At 41.7% G+C, this 22,473-nt stretch overlaps 1 protein-coding gene across 6 annotated transcripts in view; it reads right to left on the bottom strand.

Annotated features, from left to right (window-relative positions):
- The window catches only part of ZNF521 (zinc finger protein 521), a 232,461-nt gene that overhangs the window by 127,103 nt on the left and 82,885 nt on the right, over window positions 1-22,473 (bottom strand). For all 6 annotated transcript variants that reach the window (XM_050891176.1, XM_050891177.1, XM_050891178.1 and 3 more), the window contains one exon: window positions 8,657-12,009. In XM_050891176.1, coding sequence (XP_050747133.1) covers window positions 8,657-12,009 — 3,353 coding nt within the window. The remainder of the gene's footprint in view (window positions 1-8,656; window positions 12,010-22,473) is intronic.

Here is a 22,473-nt window from a genome sequence, read left to right as displayed (position 1 = left end):
CTGGGCTATTACTTACCAAGATAATTTAATCCTACAGAACAGAACTTGTGCTCAAAAATATGCAACATTAATATTAATGTACAAACAGAAATATATTACTCATACATAATATATAAGAAATTAATTTTCATTGAAGTATCAGGAGAAGGATTAAGCCCCTTAGATCCTTCTCATGCAATTAGCCCTGCACTTGGGGAAGTCAATGGGACTTGAAGGCTTCACACGATAACACTGGCAAGACTGGGGTTTTACAAAGGCTTGCTTACACTACGAAATATGCCATGAGCAGAGTTCTACAATCATACTGCTGTAATTATAGTACTACCCTGTATGGATACTCTCAGGCCACATCAATGTTAACAAATATACTGGTAGCATCTGAGCTGGCACACAGCTGCTGACATTGCAATGACGCTTGACTGTGTGCCCAGTTGAAAAACCTCCGCTGGGGCAGCACAGCTGCCCAGGGAAGTGGTGTACCAGCAAAACAAGCACTCTGCTGAGCCAGTCTTCAACACTATCCACAATGATTTGTATCCAGCTGTTTTTTCCTGTAAAGACATACTTGCTTTCCTCTACAGGAATTAGGGGAACTTCCCAGAATTCCCTCTGTCCTATTTCATAATCTTTTATTTTCACATTACTTCTTAAAATTCCAGCAGTTCCTCTTAGGTACATCCTGTAATAGGCTCATTTATTTTTGCATGGGGCTTCAGTCTACCATTTCCCTATCAGAAAAAAAGAGATTGCAGAATTTGTTTCAGAAGCAGAATGTCATACTTCTAAGTTTGTGGGACTTCAATCACTCAACCACCATCACACAAACTACCAGCTGTGAAGCAAGGAACATAAGAAAACTGAGAAGCTACGGTTAAGACAGATAGTTCAGGAAAATCATCAGGTGATGCAGACATTCCCTGACTAGGCCTACAAAAGAAGCACCAAGCAGCAGAACGATTAATTGCAAGTTGACCGCTGTCAGTAATGGTTGCAAGGTTTTCATATGCAGACAGCCATGTTCCTAGAGTTTGGCACTGAACCTATTCCAGCCATCAGAGCAGAAACCAAAAAGAGGGCTGTTATAGCAGTGGGAAAACAAGTACAAAAGGAAATCTGGAAGCTTGGAGTCTCAGATCATTCTCTGTTGGTGAACCACCCCGTTTCCTACTGGAAAATGTAGAGAGGAAGAGGCTTCCAGATATGAAAAGCCATTAGGTGTGCCTTTTTGCACAGAATGTTGAATCTGGGTAATAGGTAAAAAACAGAGGAAGTCCATCCCACACAGGATACCAAAACTGTGGAAGCATGATTGAAGGGGACAACTATCTCCTTCTCTCCTACCTCCCACCTTGTTTTTGAGTATACAAGCAGCAAGTAACTTTTAAATGGCCATATTTGTAAGTGGCTGTATTTTTAAGTCGCTCTTCAGAGGCATTTCACAGGCATTATGAATGATCAATGAATGTATGTGAGGCTTTCATCTTGAGGAATTCAGGCCTCGAATAAAAAATGCAGGCAGGGGCTTTCTTCCCAAATTTGCACATTATTACTGGTAGGACTGTACTGAGATGCTCCATGCAGGAGAGGCCCCACCCTTTTATTCCCTGACTTCCGAAGCCATATACTAGCAACAAAGGTTTAACCACCAAGGAAGAACCGGATAACATCAACATCCATCTGGTAGATGGGCTCAAAGGATGGTGGAAACCACAGAATGGTTGAGGTTGATCTTTGGGGGTCCTCTGGTCCAGCCCCCCTGCTCAAGCAGGGCCACCTAGAGCTAGACCACGTCCAGATGGCTTGTGAGTATCTCAAAGGATACACAACTTCTCTGGGTAGCCTGTGGCAGTGCTCGGTCACTCTCCCAGTGTAAGTGTTTCCTGATGTTCAGAGGGAACCTCCTGTGTGTCGGTTTGTGCCCACTGCCTCTTGTCCTGAAATGTCCCATGGCGAGGACAGGTATTAGCACAAGACACATTCTGCTGTCATATTCAGCAGAATACACTGTATAAAATACTACAGCTCATATTTCATACAATTATTTGTAATACAATGCAGGAAATGGAATAAATGAAAGATGGGTTTGGCAGGAGAAAAAAGTACCTAAGGGTTTTAAACAGTCAGGCATAAGATCAATTACCAGCCATCACAGAGCTATGGGAGGTCAAAGAAGAGGACTTTTCAACAAGATGCTACATATCAGGTGGTTCATTTATGTTCATTTTGTACAACTTCGTGAAACAAGCAGTACTGGGGCTACATATCCATTTTAAATTAATGGTTAGCCCATTTTATTCCCCTGACGACAGAGTAACAAATTCGGGTGTTATGTTTGTTGTATGAGACAAATAATATACACATTACATATAACAACTTTATTGAGCAGTGGTAAAAAACACTTCTCAAAACATTTACAGTCACTTAAGAAGTTGGTCTGTGAGCACCACAAAGAACAGATCATGGTTTCCTATAGCTTAATTTCTTGTGACTGCTTGACTTTTGCATAAAAACCAGGTATGAACTTCAGTTAAAGCCATCTTCCTGGTTTGGATCTCCAAAAGGCCTCTTTCCTGTCTGGATTCTATCACCTGCTGGGTCACCTCTCTTCCCAAACGTTGTAAAAACTTTATAGGCTTTGAGATACCTATTTATCTATGAAGTTTTTCTTGAAACTTGCCAAGAGTAGTCCAAAAGTAAGAGGGGAGGAGAGAGAACTCTCTAGAGGTATGCAAACCAGCGGACAAAGAGAGACATGCCATGATTTCGCATGTCTTGTTCCTAATCAGGCTAGAAAAACACGGGAAACGTCTTGTTGTTTCTACCCAATTCTGAGATCAGAATACAAATACTCATCACTATTCTGATTTTCCACTGGGGCTGTGCAGAAGTGAAATTGTGGCATGTTACCCTGGTCACTTGGCCAGCAGATACATGTACAGGGAAAGCCCCATGAGGACAGTGGGCTGCACAGTTGACCTGTTGGAGTATACATCTCAGGATGTTTTGTCTCATAAAGCTTTGTTGAATCTACATTTGCCCTCTCTAGAGATGTTTAAGGTCTTCATCCACATTCTTGTGTCTCTCTCCAGTTCTTCTGCCTTTCTTCAAGCAGGCATTCCCCTCACTGCATTGTTTCATGGAAATCTTGGTTTGGTGCTCTTGAAAACTTTGGAAAACACATTATCCTTTCTTCCTCCCACGCAAAGTTTTCCACAGGTGTGAAGAAGGTGCCTCTCCAAATTCCCTGTCTGAAGCCTCTGACAAATAACAAGACAGACAAACAGTATTAGATTTTAATGATCAGTGGACAAGAAACTAAGAAAACTCACTACAATTATCCTTCTTGCTTCTGTTCAGCAGCTCCCAGCCAACACATGGCCTTCCTTTCACAGAGTGAATTCATGGTGTGTGTGAGAAGGTGGGAAGTTTGCTCCTTCACTTTGGTAGGATTTACAGCAAGAGGATAATAAATAACACCATCCTTGTTAAATTCAGAGAGGACTCTGTCTGATAGCTCACTACTGGAAGTGTAAGGACAGAGAAGAGAAATGCTTAAGCCTGCATCTTGTCAGCCACTTCATAGCAGTGGTACTATCAGAAATTAGAGCATAGTGTAATGTGAAGGTGGCCTACTGTGGTGAGAAAAACAGGGTAGCTCTTCCTAAAAATATATATGGTCACATCTTAAATAACACTTTCCTGAAAGCAATATCAAAACGATGCAAGAAGACAAAAATGGTATTTTTAGTGAGCTCATTCTGAAACTCCAGAGGCAGAAAATATGTTTGCCACAGATTAGTTCCACAAACTATTTCAAAGCCAAATCTTTGTGCCAGCAACAAACCTTCTTTACCTTTTTCTGTCCCCGGATCCAAAATCCAGCATGAAAATCACTTGTTCTGGGCCTGGATTCACTGACAGGAAACCCAAGGCACTACTTCTTATGTTTACATCACAAGTTTATGTGCTTATTCATAAAAATCCTGTAGTCAGAACGATCAGCTTGGATTGCTGATGAGGAGGATTATTTTAATTTCTTTATGTATTTCAATTAAATGCATGAGTATTGATTTCAGTGCATTTTTTCAGCTAAAAGCACAGTGATTTATATTGCTAAAATGCTATTGCCTGCCCTGCCAAAAGCATGCATCTGGGAACATTTCTGGGTTGCTCACAGTCTTTTCTCTCTTCTTTCCGCCTCTGACTGCCAGTGCATGCTGTTGAAACAAACCAGCTACTTCAAAAGCAGTTCCTGTTTTCTGTCTTTGTGAGTCTGGCAGTGTTTTGAGAAGGGGGGAGGAATAGTAAGAGAATAAAGGTAGATTCAGGACCCATGAATAAAGAGAAAAAAATGTAATGATAGAACAGCACACCTACCTGAGCTCCATTCTTTCTCCCAGGGTGATACCGTTTCTGGATTCATCTGAGGTTGGATAAGTTGAGTTTCAAGGAGCCACCAGCTCTCCGCAGCATCTGAATTTTGTGACCCCATCTCCACAAGCTCATTGTCAGCCTGCACTTTCACGGCTCCTTCCAGAATTGTGCTGTGATGTGCCCAGTGTCCCCTGCTGTGACATGCCCGTCCTGGCATACAGCTCTGCATAACCACAACAGGACAGAAGAGCAGCCCCAGCTTCACACTTACTCTGTTCTTCAGCTGGTGTGACAGTTGCTAGTTCTCTCCTTTGTCCAGCACTTTTGATACTCTCTGCTATAATGAGTTTCTGCAAGTCTTTTGCAACACCTAAATAAGCATCTTTATTCCTGCAGTAATTTGGCAGTGTACTTGCACTGCTCCTTCTCTTCTCAGGACCAGAAAACCCAGAGTGTTCTTGTATTATTAATGAAGGACTGTCTGCATTGCCACAGGTAATACAGTATTCACATCAGCTTCACGTTCATGGAACAAAGTGATACATAACTTAAGCTACTTACAGAAGCAATTACGCTTGCTGAGCATCTACTCTGGAAGTTACCAACAGGACCTCAAACTGAGTGCAATTGCACATATGGATACACTAGCATAAGACAGGTTTTACCAGTAAACTGTTGGTGTAAGCTGAAGTCTATTCCCTCCTCCCCTGCCAGCTAAGCAATTAACAATATAACTATTATTGTACAGTTACGGTGGTATGATTCTGCATGTACAGAAGTCGTGAAGCTTAAGAAGTGAGGGCACACCTTCTGCCGAGTCAGGAGTTCTATCATTAGGTACATGACAGCATATTAAGGAGGAACAAGAGAAGCAAGGCCACACAGTTTTTCTTGAACACTGCTTTTCATCTTCCAAGCGCTTTACAAAAAATGTACCGCAATTAAGCACGGCAACACACTTTTCAGGAACTATCAATCTTATTTTCTGAATAAGGAAAACGAAGCAGAAATGTTCAAGTATATTTGTCCGAGTCAACAAAGCAAGTAAGTGACAGAAAAAGGCCTGATGTCTAGTTGCCAGTTCACTATCATATCAGACCTTGTTCTCCACTTTTAAACATTAACTACCACCAAGATTATTATCCTAGCGTAAGTGTGTTGCAGTGATTCAAGATCTTTACAAGAAATCTACAACCTGAATTCAGCATCTCATTACACTCAAAGAGTAAGTTACAGATTTACCAATTTTAGAGCTCTTTCAATAGCTAGCTATCCACAATCTGCCTGTTTAAGTCTGTTTGACAGCTTACGGGTACTAGATTCAGCAGTATCATGGGCTTAACGAATTCTGACCTGTTCCTTGAGTTGTTGTAACTGACGATGAGCACTGCCCATCATTTCCCATCCCAACTGAAAGGTAACTTTCAGTGAAGATGATTCAGGTCAACATCTTTCACTTAGCAAGCAGGGTGAGCTCAGCCAGTGATAACTCAGCTGATGACATTATATCATGTTAAGGTAATTGCACCCTATCACATTATTGAGTACAGGCTAAAAAGGGAAGTTTTCTAGCTCAACCATGAGAATACTTGGCAAAGAAGCCAAAAGTGACATTTTTTAGTGCTATCTTTTATCTTAAAAAGATATTTTCTAGTACTCTTACCGTAGTAATCTATTGCTGAGTAACAAAGGGTATTCAGCACTATTAATGGTCTGACAACTAGTCTCCATATTTTTCTTGCCTTAGGAATGAAATGTTCTTTATATAAAGGTTGAAATCTCAAACCACATGACTCTCAATAATGCAAATGAAACCTTCACTCCTTAATATTATGGGTTTTTTTGTTTAAAATTTCTCCAAAATAGCATGTTTAAGTAGCAGTCTTCAACATCCCATTCAATTCGAGAAACATCCTTCCAGTGGAGTAGCAAAGCCATTGACTAATAACAAATTTTACAAATCCAATTTGTTTTTACTGTTTGTGTTATATGCTTATGTCTTCATTTCCCTCAGCCTGGACATCCAATCTATAGTGTTAAACATTTGTGTATTACCACTTTCAATTTTGATTCTCATTGCTATAATGCTTGCGTCACTACAATTTGAAACCAGTAATATCTGTTAGAAAAATAAATTATCTTTCAGGATTTTACAAACATGCATTTATGGTTTCCAGAAGTACTAATGCTCTATCAGGAACTTGATAGCTTTGTACTTCCCATGAGAAAAGAATATGAAAGTCTATGCTACTTCTGTGGAGACTAGAACTATAGATACTGAAAAATCAGTTCACATGCTCTGAATGGGGGCAGGGGGCAAATGGTGATTTGAAAGCAGGCAAATGCTATTCACAAATCTTGCTGCAGTTTAAAAGGCTTTCGCACCTTATATACATTTCTAAGAGAAAAATCAAAAAGAGTAAGAAGAGGAACATGATGCCCATCAGAAGAAGACATAAGAACTCTGATCCAAGTACAAGAAGATTCACTGACGATACTGAAGGTAACTGACTTTATATCACCACAAAGGACCCCCAAATCTCTTTTTGTCTAGTTTACAAGCAAGACAAAGACAAGTTGGTAACATCTTATCATGGTAAATGTCTTAACACACATGATTCTGATTGTGCTTGAGGTGGCAGGAATTGGCTTCCAACATGACCAGGAAGAGAGGTTTCATGTAGTTACACGGGAAAAGATGACAGAAACAGAAACCAGGATGACTCTGAATCTATCAAAAACATGCAGCTGGTAATCCTGTGGTTCCCACTGAGCAGCAGTACTACAGGACCATCAATGGCCTGAACCACACCTAATGGGAGCCATTCCTTTTCCCTCTTCTTTGAAAAGAAGGTTTTCCTTAGACGTGCGGTTCTCAGTCTAACAACCTGCTCCTTCCATAAATTCCACACCACATCCCATTCCCCAGGTGTCCCCCACCACCACCCAGTGTGCAAACTGGAGATGCAGAAGTCATGAAAGCATAAGGTCCTTTCCTGGCAGATGCATTCTGCCTAGTACTTCACCCTTGTCTCCCAGCTCCACTTCCCTCTTTGTGGCACTCCAGGCCCTGTGCTACCTCAGTGGCCTTCTCCCAGCCTATCTTCAGCTATGTTCTCAGTAGCTCCACAAATACTTACCTCTTGGCCCACATATCCTTATGTATCTTCCCTCCTCCCTCTCTGCCTCCCTCCTGCCCTCCAGTTTGCACAACACTGTTGGATGACATGCTGAGAGATTTCTTATCCAACAGATGGGCTCATAAACAGGGAGTGAGGAAGGTGATGGAAGAGCAGCAGCTCCCTAGCCACAGGGTATCCATACACATTCACAGCAATGGGTTGCACCACGCTTGTACCATTACAGGCGAAAGGCTTTCTTGAAACAAAAGCTATTACTTCTTATCATTTGTTTGTGCTGTGTTTTTAGGCTTCCTGAACTATAAGGGGTCATTATGCAAGATACCATGCCTAAAATATTAACTCTAAGTCATTCTATTGATAACATTTCTGAAGATAAAACAGATTCCCTTCCCTCAATACATGACCCCCCTACCTTCCCATATACAGGTGTTATTACTTGGTCACTGGTGACTGAGGAAGCAGGTGATATCTTTCAAGAGTTTGATATTTACTTTCTAAGTTATGCTGCGTGAATGGGATTTCAATCATCAGGCACTAGGTGTTGCAGTGACATCAAAATGTTGTTCATCAGGAATGGAAAGAAAAACACAACAGGGAATTGCATCCAAAGGACTGATTTCCCAATTTACCTTAGGCTAGCATTGCACTTCTACTTAATCAAAATATGCTATAAGAGGGGAACATGAATGTCTACAACACAATTTACAAAAAAACCCCTCAATTTGTTGTTCACAAATATTTTTTAAAAAGGCACCCCTTATGTCAGCATTTTGGCTCACTGTATTCTGTTCCTCTGTCATTAATGCTCTCTGCCGTAAGCACAACTCTTAGCTGGTGTTTCCAACACTTAAGGGAGCTAGGATAAGATTCCAGATCTCAGCTGTGCTGGCATGAAGATAGGTCTCCTCAGTGATACAGAAGACAATATCCTAGGGAGACTGGAATTAGTCCTATTCTGCACAATTCAATCCAAGATGTAAGGCATATCAAGAAGCAAGAAGTTACTAGCTAATGGGTATGGATGGAAATGTAACATGGTTCAGCCTAAACACTTCATGACAAGTGACAAGATAGCTTGAAAAAAGGGGGATTTTTTCCAAAAGGATGGAAGGTGTCAAGAGCAAAGAAAAAAGGGTTACCTCTTCAGTTTGGGAGGGGCTGATTCTGGGCATTGGAGATACTTGTGGTGTTTTCAGCTGTGTACTGTTGCTGTCTGGAACAAGCTCTCTGTGGATTGACTGAATATGGTTTTGGAGTTCACTTTCTGATTCAAATTTAACATTGCAACTAGAACATCGAGTCTTCAGTCCCCCTGCCTTGCTTTTGTTCTCAATGGAACTCAAGTTCTCATTTTGGCCCATGCCTTGTCTGTTACTGCTTGAAGGGATGTTGACACTTGGACTACCACTTTTACTGAGATTAACACAGCTAGCACACAGACCATATGGCAGACCGTTGATGTCAAGTTTCACTAAATCCTGTTTTGAGCGGAATTCCTTCAGGCAAGAAGCACACTTGTACAGTTTCTGGAGATGCTGTGCACGCCCCGTGGACTGCACGGCAGAACCGTTTCCAGTTTTCTGCATGTGGAATGTGCCGTGGATTTTCAGTTCCAGCGTGGAGGTCACTGTCTGCATGCACACTACACAGCGGAACCCCGTCAAGGAGTTCCTCAAGTCAGGGTGCATTTGGCAATGCTCTAAAAATTCCTCCTCGCTCTGGAGGGGCATCTTGCAAATCCTGCAGTTTCCAGTGTCCAGGCTCTTACTATGTGTGACCTTATGTTCAGTAAGAGTCAGAAGAGATGGAAACCGCTCGCCACAGATTGGGCACATATAATGTTTCACTGGTCCCAAGTGTGTCTGCATGTGTTCTCGGAGCCCATTTTCAGAGAAGAATGTTCGAGAACACACATTACACTTGTAATTCCCTTTAATGAGTTCAGCCTTTTTCTTCACTATGGCACTTTCTCCAGGTCGAATGTTGTGGTCTCGAAGCTGGTGATTTTGCAGGAGAGTCTCCATGGTATAAGCTGCTCCACAAATGTCACAGCCATACATGGGCTCAGATGTGTCCACATCTTCTTCGCTGCCATCGTGGCTGTTATGGGACTCCTGGCTATTTGTCAACAAGGTCTGGAGTTCCACCTCCTCTTTCTGAACCTGCTCAGATGCCCCATTCGTTCCACAGTTTGGAGTTTTCGTTTCAAAAACACAATGTTTTTCCCTTAAGTGCTTTTCCAGCAAGATGATAGCATGGAAAGCTTTGCTGCAGAACTTGCAGTTGTACTTCTTGCTGTGCGTAGTAATGTGACACTGCAGCTCCACCTCTGTACCAAAGGACTCGCCACAGAAGATGCACTTGTGTACTTTGCCTTGGTTCTCCAGGTGGTTGTGTTTAACATGAAGCTGTAGGTCAGTCTCATTGCGGAAGTCCCAGTTGCAAGACGTACATCTGTATACCTTCTTTTCATTGCTGTGCTTCACAGCCAAGTGTAGCTGAATGGAGACTTTGGAGTCAAAAACCTCTTGGCACAAGGTGCAGCGGAAGAACACAAATGTATGCATGTCCAGTAGGTGTTTCTGCAAGTCATCGACAGAAGTGAACTGCTTGTCACAGCTTTCACAGATGTAGTAGGTTGAGGTGATCATGAAATGAATGGTAACATGCTTCAGCAGAGACTCCTGATTTGGAAATTCCTTGTTGCACTGAGGGCAGGTCAGTTTTGGCAGGACAGTGTCAAGATGCGTTTTTAAATGAGTCTGAAAACCGTCTAAGGAAGTATACTTAGCACCACACTGATTACAAATATATTCACCTGCAGGACGAGGAGGAGCACCTCCAACTGCCTGCATCATCTTTAAAGAGGTCTGCTCAATGGTTACAGGAGATAAGGGACTCATGGCTCTGGATTTTTTTCCATTGTGGATGTAATTCAGTGCCAAAGGAATGTTCTTATGGTTCTCCTTGATATGCTTGTTCAGTTTAAGAACACTATTAAATATTGGAGAATTTGTACAGTAAGAACAAGAATACACTTCCACTACTGGATCTTTTGGGGTTCCAAGCACAGGGGAACCAAAACGGGAACTGCTAAGATCACAATGGACTTGTCTAATATGCTCTTCCAGAGAAGAATCTGTAAGAAATCCCATGTAGCAATGGGGACAAAAGAATGCATTACTGTCCTTAGCAGCAGGGTTGGCAAATCCATGAGAACATCGGATGTGTTCCTGAAGGGTGTTGAGGTCATTGAACACTTCAGAGCAGAAGTTGCACTGGTACACCATGGCAGGCATGGTAGAAACAATCAGTGCTGGGTCCGGAGCTTCATGGACTTGCTTAAGATGTTCGTTCAGATTGTAGAGAGATGGCAATACCTCCAAACAATACTGACAGATATGGGCTTGTTCGGGTTTATCTAAATGCATAGTTTTCAGGTGTATCTGCAAAACTGCAAGGCTGGAAAATAACTGCTTGTTGCAATAAATGCAGCTATAGGTAACTTTTGCCTGTTTACTCGAAGGACCAGTGATATCTGGCACTTGCTGAGCTGCCCGCTTCCTTCCACGACCTTTTGGTATAGGAGGAGCTGTTTCCACCATTGTTGAACTATCCACCGAGAGATTCGAATCTGGAGTGGTGCTAGAGACTGAGGTGTAGCCTACAGTTACCAAAGACGGGCTGTTGCTGTGGTTGCATGACTCTGGCTGCTGGTGACTGTCCATGTGGCTGTACAGCTCCTCCACAGTATGAAAGTTCTCAGAACAAATGCTGCATGAATTCTTCTTCTCACCATTATGAGCCTGCTCCATGTGATTCACCAGAGATGTTTCCTCTACAAAGAGTTCATGACAGTAAACACACTGAAGAGCAGATCGGTCTTCATTAGGGGAACACTCGGGGTGACATTCTGCAATGTGCTTCTGAAGATCTTCAGGAAAATCAAAGCCTTCTTCGCACTGACTGCATTTCTGAGTGTCTTTCATTTTCCAGTCCTCCATCCGGGAAGCGGACTGAGAGCCATCTTTGTTCCTCTCGTGAACCTGCATGTGACCATGCAGTGAACTAGACGACAGGAATCCACGTCTACAAATGGCACACTTATATGGCTTGTTGGATGTATGAGTCTTTAAGTGAATTTTAAGATGATCACTCCTTGAGAACGCTGCATCACACTCACTGCAGTGATACTTCTTGTCTCCCGTATGAAGCTTTATGTGGCGGTCCCTGCTCCGTTTGTGTTTGAAGAGACGACTGCAATATGTGCATTTGAAAGGGAGCTTGTCGCTGTGACTTTGCTCGTGGTGCTTTAAGTAGCTGAGGCGGCTGAACGATTTGTCACAAAACTGGCACGGATAGGGCAACCCTGGGCCTCCTTCCTCTTCACCAAAATCACAACCTTCTCCATGGCTCGGGGAAGTCTGGTCCTTGCTAGAAGGCGATGATGCTGGCCATGAGCAAGTGGGGTCATCCTCAACATCCACTCCATCTGAAATGAGAAAGAAACATGCCCACAAGCTTAATCCCTACAGTTCAAAGGAGATGATAGCAAATTTATATGAACAACGCAGATCTGCTACTCCTAAATAGCTAAATCATATTAAACTCAGACTAGGATATTTCTTACACCTGTATTCAACAGCTTCAAGACCACATTTATTTTTATCAGACTGTAAAACATTAAAAGTTATTAAATAGTTCTGTGCCTATATTAACTTTTTATTGCTTTTTTATAATTCCTTCTCAGTTGCAGGATATGTATTATACATTGACAACTTTATTAAAATGCAGATTTTAATATATTTAATGTTTCTTTTGTATCCATTGTAAAATGATTTGCATATTATGTGAGCATCTGAAGAGTCAAAGGAAAGTAGAAAATATTACAGGAATGATTTAAAATTAATACAGTCAACCCACATGCCTAATATTTAATGAAAAGATTCCCCCTGCTTTGCCACAGTTTTTTTTTTTTCCCTTGAAGTTGATTCTGAACACAGAAATCTTTTAAAGGCTATTACTAAGAGAGACTTGGGTGTTATTCTAAACAATAATAGGAAAAAATACAGGGGACGAACAGGACAACAGTATAAACAGTGATGTTTTCTCTAATAAAGTACAACCAGATTTCTCAAATAACGATACAATTCAGTTACTGAAAGCTGGCAGCTGGATCATTAAATGTTCAAAACAACCTAACAAACCAACAGCCAGGATCAAGGAAAATGAGAAAGTTTCAAAAGGGTCAGTTGTGAACAGCATTTTCTTTTCCTTTTTAAGTTCAAGAGGTTGCCCACCATTTCTTCCTTTTTGCAAAGGCCTCAGCCAGCTGAACTTCCTCAGTCCAGCAGAACCTGTACTGTGAGGTGATCACAGACAAAGCAACTTGTAAATACTGGAAACAGGAAAAATGATAAACTATTATGGTAAAAGCTGAAAGATTTACGAATAACAAGGAAAAGACAACACAGAAATGCTAGCCAGATAATAAACTGAACTAGTTATTCATGCTATTACCTCATCTCTAGACAGGGCAAGTTGTAACTATTTTTTTCAACAGATGTGCTGTACAGTTTTTGCACCTTTTGTTTTAAATGTAGATTACAACACTACAATGATCATACTTATCTTAACCTAAAATGTCTTTAAAAATATTAAAAGAATGCTTGAAAGACCATTCTGTATCAAATAATCTTTCTATTCCTTTCCAGGGGCGATGCTTGGGTTTTTTTTCCTTTTAAAAGTAAAATTGACTACAGTAACAGTACAGAAAAAGACAGGACAAATCTCTTGAAAAATATCTTTCTTAAGGTATTCTTGCAAAGCAGTAAGTTTCTTAACATCTTCAGCCTTCTCTCAAGAAATTTACTACACCAACATAAAAGTCAGAGCTGGTCTATAGTATGTAAACAAATTCCAAGCCTGCTTTCTTTAAGGTAACAAGATTTTACTAGATTATCAACCCCTTGCTTATCCACAGGAAACAGATGAGGATTCATTCCTTTCCTGCATCTAGAAACTGATGACAATGCCATCTCACTATCAATGCCAGATGGCAACCATCTAACTCTGAGAAAACAACCAAACACCATTGCTGGATGCCTGCCCACTGACACAATGCTTTTCAGGATAAGTTGGAAACTGCACGGGTTTTTATCCTCTTGTTTACGCCTTGAAGAGGAGGGTTTCACAAATTACACACACCTTTTGCACACACACACAATATGTATCTGTATTTACCTACGCACGAATCTGCACTAATGGTATATATTTAAATAACAAAACCAAACCCTAGCCCAAGTGCCATGTCTTTGAACTGAAAACAAAGGTGTTTGGTTTTTTAAGATAAAAATTGAAAAATAAAAATCCTCCCTTCCAGCAAAAGTACTATCATCTGCTAAAATGCTTCCCCATGAACTGAAGCAAAGTTACTCATTGTCATACATACGAAATAATACCAGCCAGGTGAGTTTTTAAGTTGGTACATTAATGATTGTAATATTCACAGGAGACTTTCAATGTAAATCTGTGTACTGCCCTTTCAAATTGCTGAGTTTGACTCTACAACTGAAAATGATCAAAACAGTGGAACAACTATTCATAGAAAAAGATGTTAATTTTTGCTACATTTTTATATTTTATTTTAAATGAACATTTTCAGCCAGGTCTTTTAAGTGGAAGAACCTTTTGTCCTTTAAAAATCAAATATATTTCTGACATATGACCACTGCTGGCAGATAAACAGGAATTTATGTCAAGCAACCGAGTGAAGAAAAATAGTCTGCGACTGCCTAGGCAACATATTTTGTAACCAAATTTAGTATTAAAATGTATATCCTACGCAGAAATGATATATTATTGTATAAATGTTTAGAGGAATATATAGTAAGTGTTATAAATAGTGTACCATCACTGACACAGTAGTAAATCACCTCCTTTTTGTCGCCACTGCCTGCCTGGTTTTACCTATTATACAACTATTCCCCGTGGTTCGTGGATCTCAGCAGGCTGTCGGGCTGGCAGCAGGGTCGGGATCAAGCGCTGAGCATGACCACGGTATAACAACGGCAGCCCCTTTCCCCCATCCAATTCTCCTTGTCTGCTTGGGGGTCTCTCCTTTAGCTTTTATACAAGGTAAGAAAAGCGGAGGGGGAATAGTGTAACTACAGCACAGAGCCAGTTCTTACTTTCCAACCAGCAAATATAAATGTTTCTATGTGTCACTTTGCTGTTGGGTTTTTTAATCCGAGACCATAATAATTCTGCAGAGTAATTCTCTTTGTGCAAAAAGGAGAAGAGTAAACCACTTACAAGTCCGACTTGTGTCCTTTTAACTTGAAATGTGAAAATCTCTCAATCTCTCAGAGCTACAGAAGAACCAGCAAGGCAGGGGGAATTCCGCACAGCGCATGGCGGAGGACAACAGGATTTTCCTGAGTACGAGCCTAACAATGCAGCCAACACGTTTCCCTGGCTTCCCCCCGGTGTGGAAGGGGCACCGGCGGCTGGCCACTGCGCTCCGGAAGGAGGGCCCCTGCGCTGCGCTTACACAAAGGGTTCCCAAAGCTGGGCCTGTTGGCCATCAGCGACCCGCAGGACTTTTGAAACTTTCCTTCTGCAACACGGGAAACGTTTCGCTACAGTGACTTCTGCTGTGCAGACTCCAACCTGAACACTGGGAACATTGTGTGCGATGGACTAACGTGCCTGCTGAGCTCAGGGACTGTCTAGGAATGGATCTGGGGACAGCGACCTAGAAGGAAACCTGGACTAAGGGTAACTGCTGCTACAGCAGGATGTGAGTGATGGCACTGCCTGTCCTGCCGTCTCCCCACCCTTCCCCACAAAGATGCTGCCCCATACAATTGACGTGCAACCATTAAGAGCATCTCCTTCAAAATGGCAGTGATCCGCGGCTTGCTACCCAGCGCTGAGACTACTCCATGTGCGCAGGCGTTAGGCAAGCAGACCTGGTCACTCAAAGCCGTGACGGAGGAGCTAAACGGAAGGTCCCCGCAGCTAACCAGCAGGCTCGGGATGCGGACTCCACTCCTGCTTTCCCAGGGGCATTTACCACAGAGCCGGCTCTGTGTTGGGGGTAAAGTTTGACCTGCTGTCAGGGTAAAGGACTTCAAACCCCTTTTTGCCGGTCACTCTCATAGAAAATACAGTTTGCTGCTACTCGGCATACAGCCACGTGTATATAAATCTGCAGATGCCTACCCACCGAGCTATGTCAACATTACAAATACTGATTTTTAATGTTATAACAAGCTGTTTTAAAATACTCTGGACCAAATTGAGACGCACATATACAAGTCCCCAGGAGTGGTACACATCTATCTGAGGGCAGAATAGGGCTCCAGGTATTCAACAGAGTGTTTATGGAGTTTTAAAATATATTTTCTGTATCAACTTTTTTTTTTTTCCTTTGGCACTCACTAAGTGCTACTTACTGTAAATGCCTTTTTTGTGTTATGGCAAGTATTCTGGGTTTCAATGTGATGCACTTAACATGTCCATGTAAATTTTTAATTTTTGGAACCAGTCACTTCACACTCACTGACTCTAAGGAAGCTCTAGCACTCACAATCAGAAAACTTTGCTGAAAATCGGCTACAAGGCCTAAAAGTCTATTTAAAGATGCAAATGTGTGTGAATAGTTAGTGCAGATGTTTTTCTACACCAACTGTACTTGCTGAGTTTCACCATTTCCATAAAGCACATTAAAACAAGTGTGTGAACACTCTGAGATGAAAGTACCAAGCACTCCTGAGACTTCCAGTGGAAAGTAGAGCTGCCTGACTTTTCTCCAAGCAGACAGGAATGCCCATGATTCAGCAGCCTGAGTAAATAAAAGAGGTCCTTATTTCCTAATTTTGCTGGCTGGCCACACTGCAGCAGTCTCTGTGCTGCTGCCAAAGTGGATGCAAAACTGGAACTACACCCAGCAGCTGAAGGACTGTCTTTGTTAGCCAGCCAGGCCTTCCTGACCATCTTCTGGCAACAAAACTACTGTATCCTGTGAGGAAGACCTCCATCTCAGGCTTGATAGTTCTCTAGTCTGTCTAAGAGGATGAAACAACAGATTTTGCCTAGTCTGTGTTGGAGGAGGACAGCTGGAAACTCAGTTAGTAGCACAGTAACACCTGTTCAGTCATATTTATGGGGGAAAGTGCTCACTAACAGAAAAGTGAAGTAATACCAGAAGGAGTTATCCCACGAAAGGGGAGGGAGGAAGGGGGAAGCATCAGAGCACAAAAGCACCTCTGTGGAGTTAACAGCCAGCCACTCATGTGCCAACCCCAGTACTCGTGAGGTCTTAAAAGTGATCTTATCCCTAGTGCTGCTGACTGAATTAACAGTACCGCTTCAGAAAAACGTCACTTAGTCACCAGGAAGGTTTATGACATATGCATGCTTTGGCTGGAATACGCTTCAGGGCACTTGCTTTATCATGCCTTATTTTTCTGTATGATTTAAACATGTTTTTGCTGCCACTAGACAAATGGCCACATTCCTAAAGCAAATGTCAGCAAACCTTTATGTGCCATAATACATAAGGTTCCTCTGATAGAACAGAGTTTACAAATATGAACAAATTAATATTTTCAATATCCTGCAAGCAGCAGTTTCCTATTTTCCCCATTTTGCTGCTCAAGTAACTGGGGCACAGACAAGCTGGAGCGGTTTGCCTCAGGTTACAAATGTAATCTGTGCAAAGGAGGAAACAGAACCCTTATCTCCCAGGTCTGAGCCATCCCTGCAAGAAAAATCCTTTCTCCCCCTGAAACACAGAGCTGGCAAAATGCTCAAGCTGCTGGACCCAACCAAAGAGAAAGCCCAGCAGTTTAGCTGGACAGACACTCCTGGCACCGGATCCTGCTGACACGTTCTTACTACTTTGCCCCCTTAACGGTAATGGCAGACTGGTCACACAACTATCCCCCAGGACCCCACCTGAAGTACTACATAGCAAGGTTTCTTTAATAGGTACAAAATTTATAACAACAGTTACATAGGACAGGAATAGATATTAAAAATGACAAATCAAGTATACCAGGCAGCAGCACATAAACACATCTACTACGTACTGCCACAGGCACATGGATTATGAATGCACATGAATGCATTGCATTGTTGTGTAGTTATTATTTGTTGTCTCATCACCAGCCAAAGACCTGTTCATGTACCACTGTGTACACATATATGTGCTCATACAAACATATTGAAAGGGATGGACAACACACACAAACATGCAGCTTTGCTAATTTACCAGACGGCATGCTACAAGATAGAATTTGAATTGTAAGAAAGGAAAGACTAAATAGCAGGTAGGTAGGTCAATTAACTGGATGTATGATAGAGCTCCACAGTTTTAAATCCTTGCATTTTTGTGCAGGTAATTGAGTGGAGTGGTTATTATACATCATATAGTTTACCTGTAATGGCCGTTTCAGGTTTTAGTGCTGGACACATTTTATATTATTACCACCACTAATTGTCTGCAGGGCTACCTTGAAAATGAGATAAGGAATCTTAGGGGAATATGCAGGTGTGAATAAATAGTAAACGAAGAGGTTAGATATTGCTGAAATAAAACAATATTGTGCTGTGTGCTGAATAGATCTAAATAACTAGAAGATCAAAGGATAGTCTTTAAGCATTAACATGAGTTCAGTGATGGCCTAACATATGTGTCACTGAAACAAACTAAGGTTTTGAAGTTTGTAATAGAATTACTAAATAGTGCTAGCCTTTAAAGTCACTTTAAAAAAAATATACATTATTACATAATATTCTCTGTTTACTTTCAATAGAAATGTACAGAGTTTTGGAAAAGCTGCAACTTTAATATAACCATCACATTTTTTTCACATCAGTGACCCCACATTAAACTCACTCATTTGTCTCATAACTTATTAAATGGCTTGAAAACTAATATTCTGTAACGGGCATTCAAAAGAGAAATGTGAACTTTAAAAATTATTTATAATTTACAGATGTTTTTTAAAATCTATCAATATTTCAAAACTGCTTTGGGAGCACCAATTAAATGCATTAACAGTTAGATTACTGGGGGAGAAACATACAAGGGTTCCTGACCAACAGAACTGAGACAGCTGGTAGGGAGGTTCCCCCATTTTAAACTTCATAACCAGAAGAAAGGCAGCTCCTAGAAACAACAAATAAGTCACTTTAATACCTCGCAGGAAAAACCTGCTTGCTTTTATAAAATGCCTTTAATGCCTACATAAGTAGTTAACATTCCTGTATTGCTCTCCTAAGGTAACCTAAGCCTCCAGTTCCATTATGTCTTCTTCAGAAGACATATTACTATTACATACGTAGAGAGGAGCATAAATGTTTTCCTTGATTGTTGCTTAAAGTTCATTTGAACAGACGGAGCCCAATGAATTCCATCTTCTACAGCCAAATTAAAGAAAATGTAAGCAGTTCACATTCTGCTCCACCTTTCAAATCATATACAAAACCCAATTTGCAACTAGAAGAAAACAGAGCTACCCTCTGCTTGTTTGAGGAAGCCAGTATTTTGTGCCTCTCTAGGCAAAGAGAAAGAATAAGTAATTTTCCACAGTCCTGTACATATAACTAATGACAGTCACCATCCTCAAAGCTTATTATACTGCTTTACATAATTGGGAATCGCATGTCACACAATTAATTTACAGGGGTTGTTTAGTTGTGACTATACAAGCACTAAGTGATTCAAATTAGCTCATTTGTCCACTGCTTAAATGTGACAAAGACATTTACACTGTATTTCTTCCGCTGTTAAGTTGCTGTTTCTTTTAGTAGTTGTTTTTGTTTGTTTGTACAGTATGAGTCAGAGACCACCAGGCTTGTTCCATCTGAAGCTAGGGTCAGAAAAATCACCCTGAGAATAATTACATTTAGAATCAAGATAGTGGGAGAGCAAAAAACCCATTCAAATACTCTAGCAAACTTGCATATGATAATGATCTCCTAAGAATCTGTATATTAACAACCTCATGTACTAAAAGTAGTGATTCAGTCAATCAGGTCTTTGCTAGGAAATAATCATTATAATTTCTTGTGCTGATAACAGTATTTGTACTGCTTATTAAGAAGAGCAAATGACTAGGGGATAACAGTTCAGGTTCCTCACTGGACTCCAATACCTTCCTCTGCATTCTGCTTTCACTGGGTCATGCTCTCCCCGGGCAACACCATGAATAGGACCAGAAACCCTCTCCCTCCAATCTTCCCCTGCACTGCAGCTCCTTTTGAAAGCTGCTGAAGTGTACAAAAGCCTCAGAGACAGCAGCCCCTATAACACAGTCCCAGTCATCGAAGTAACTTTCCAGTGGCATACAGGTATTAAAATGAGTTGACTGCTTCTTTCTTTCCCAGGTCACAATATAAGGAGGGTGTCTGAAGTCAGAGAAGTGTCGTTCTTTCTCTTTCCTTCCCAAAATCAAATGGTCCAGAGGCTGGGACCCTGAGAGCTGAAGGAGACCCTGCTTCACAGCTGCCTTCCAAGTCCCCATTCCCACACAGCCCCAAGACCCTGCGGGGAGAAGGGCAGGCTGTCAAAACCTCCCTAGCTGGAGGCTCAGACAAAAGATGGAGCCCCTGGGCAGGATTTGCAGGCAGAAACCCCTGAGATGTCAAGCACCACCTTGGGTCCTTATTTGAGTATCACCCTTCTTTCAGTTAATCTAGAGTTTAATCAGGAAGGTCTGCAGGGATTGCTGCGGGTGTACCTCACACTCGGCTGCCTTCCCCTTTTTTTTATTATGTATGCCTGTCCCTCCCACCTGTGCCTACCTTTCAACCACCCCAATTCATTGCTTCCTTGCCTCTAGACCAGAACAGCAACAGGAAGACACACTTTGGAGGGGGCTAAACTAGGACAAAGAAAAGAAAGAAGGCAATGTGTGGAGAACCAAAAGAAAATAATATAGAGTGGGGAGAAAGAAGGGAGTAAATAATTGCATCTGAAAATGCAGGCAAAGAAACCCAGGCAAAAATATCGCAAAATCTTTTATAGGAAATGGAAAGTAAAGGGAAATGAAGATCAAGCGAAAGCAATGCAGGCAGTTAACGCTTTCAAAAACACATCAGTGTTATTTTACAGTGTGCTAGAATTAAATACAGTAAATAAACACAGAACTGCTTATTTCTTAGAATGACAGAGATGTGGTGGCGGTCTTATTTACACAGGTGAAAACTCCTGGACCTAGGTCTGCAAAAGGACTTAGGTGTCTCCAGGAGCCTAAGAAGCAAAGAAAGCAGGATTCATGGTGCCCTGGGGGGACCAGGAAAAGGTCTGCAACCTCGCAGCTTGGGCACTCAGCTGGGATAGGGGAGTACTGGGCTCTTTATACATTAAGGAGGTACTCGATAAAAACAAAAATAAACCTAAGCACAAGCTCCAGACTGCAAGAACCCCTGGACTACATGAGTGTCCTTCTCAGTATGTTAACAGTTCCCTCTCAAATGTGCTCCTACCAGCCCTATGAATAGGATACTCTTTGCTTCAGCCAGCCCAGCTTCCATGGGAAGAGACCTCTGCACAACCAAAGACCCTCTGCTCAAAGGCAGGAAACGTGGCTTTGAATCCCCTCAGGATGCCGAGGGAACTGAATCAAGGCCTCATGCCATTTAATATTCTACCTACCTGGCTCCTACATAGGGAAGACAGGAACACAGCACTTTCTGCTGAAAGTGCCCACTGTGTCCTGGGCTTAGTACGATGCTCTCCGTGCAGCAGGCTGATCAAAGGTGATGGGTACCCAGATGCTCACACTAGGGTGGTTTGCATAGACTGCCGAACGACAGATACCTGAAAAACCTTTCATGAAAAAAAGAGATGCCTACCAAATCGGGGTGAACCCAGAGAGGTACGGTTTGGATAACCAATTCTATTTAGCTTCTTATAGTCCATCTACATCCCATTTTAAGCTCCCTTTTTTTAGATCTGGCTGTTAGTGCAGATGTGCTGCACAGTTGTTAAAAGTGATGTCCCCAAGCAAAGGTAACCTTGGTTTTTAAACTAAGTCAGTGCTCAGAATGGCAGACAAATACTTACACCCACGCTAGTGCAGCACAGTCACAGTGGGGGCAGCGTGTCTCAGGAACCTTTTCACTGTAGTCAAAATGCTGTGCAAGACAATACAGCCCTTTCTCCCTGACCCTCATTTTCCCCAGGTTACTTGAATGGGAACACATGTGGATGTCTATGCCATGGGATAGGCACAGGTTGGTAGGTGTGTGTGGCTTCCACCAGTCTAGCCTGTAGGGAGAACCTAATGAATTTCCCAGTTCAGAATGGTCAGAAGACCAAATCCTACTATGAAGCGGTCACCTGTAAACTGTCACACCTACTGTCTTCCTAACTTGCAGAACATCAGTTCCTCTACGTGGAATTTTGCAAGGTAAGAGTTGCATTTAAAATACATATGCTTCATTCAGTCCTTTCATGTTAATACAGGTTTATTTGGGTGATTTAATTATAAAACAGAAGGGGAAATTCTTTGCAAAAGGCAGCATTTTCCTTCTCTTCGGTATAATTTCCATTCACCAAAGCCTGCTGAAACTCATGATTAGCTGTCTGAAATAGAGGCCTCTCCAGAAATAGAGAGATCTCTGCTTTGTTAAAGCCTGTATCTAAAACAACCCTTTGTAGCTTCCTCAGTGTAGAATGGAAGCCCGGTGTGAAATATAGTAAATTAAGCCTTCTGCTGTCAGAGCTGGAAATAACAGTAGAGCAGAAGAGCGGCTGGATTTGAAATGATTTTTTTTTTTTTATTGGCTTCATTTACATCCTGTCTAAGGTCTTCCGAGCAGCTCAAGGTGTCTTATCTCTGGCTACCAGGGGGTATTTTGCAGTCAAAGCAGTTAACGTACTTTCTCTCTCTCTCTTTTTTAAGGCCATCTTATCTTATCAGACAGATCTCTTCAGGCT

This window comes from Gymnogyps californianus, chromosome 2 (genome assembly GCF_018139145.2).
Source record: "Gymnogyps californianus isolate 813 chromosome 2, ASM1813914v2, whole genome shotgun sequence".
Lineage (NCBI taxonomy): Eukaryota > Metazoa > Chordata > Aves > Accipitriformes > Cathartidae > Gymnogyps > Gymnogyps californianus.
This window is presented reverse-complemented; position numbering and strand designations above follow the sequence as displayed.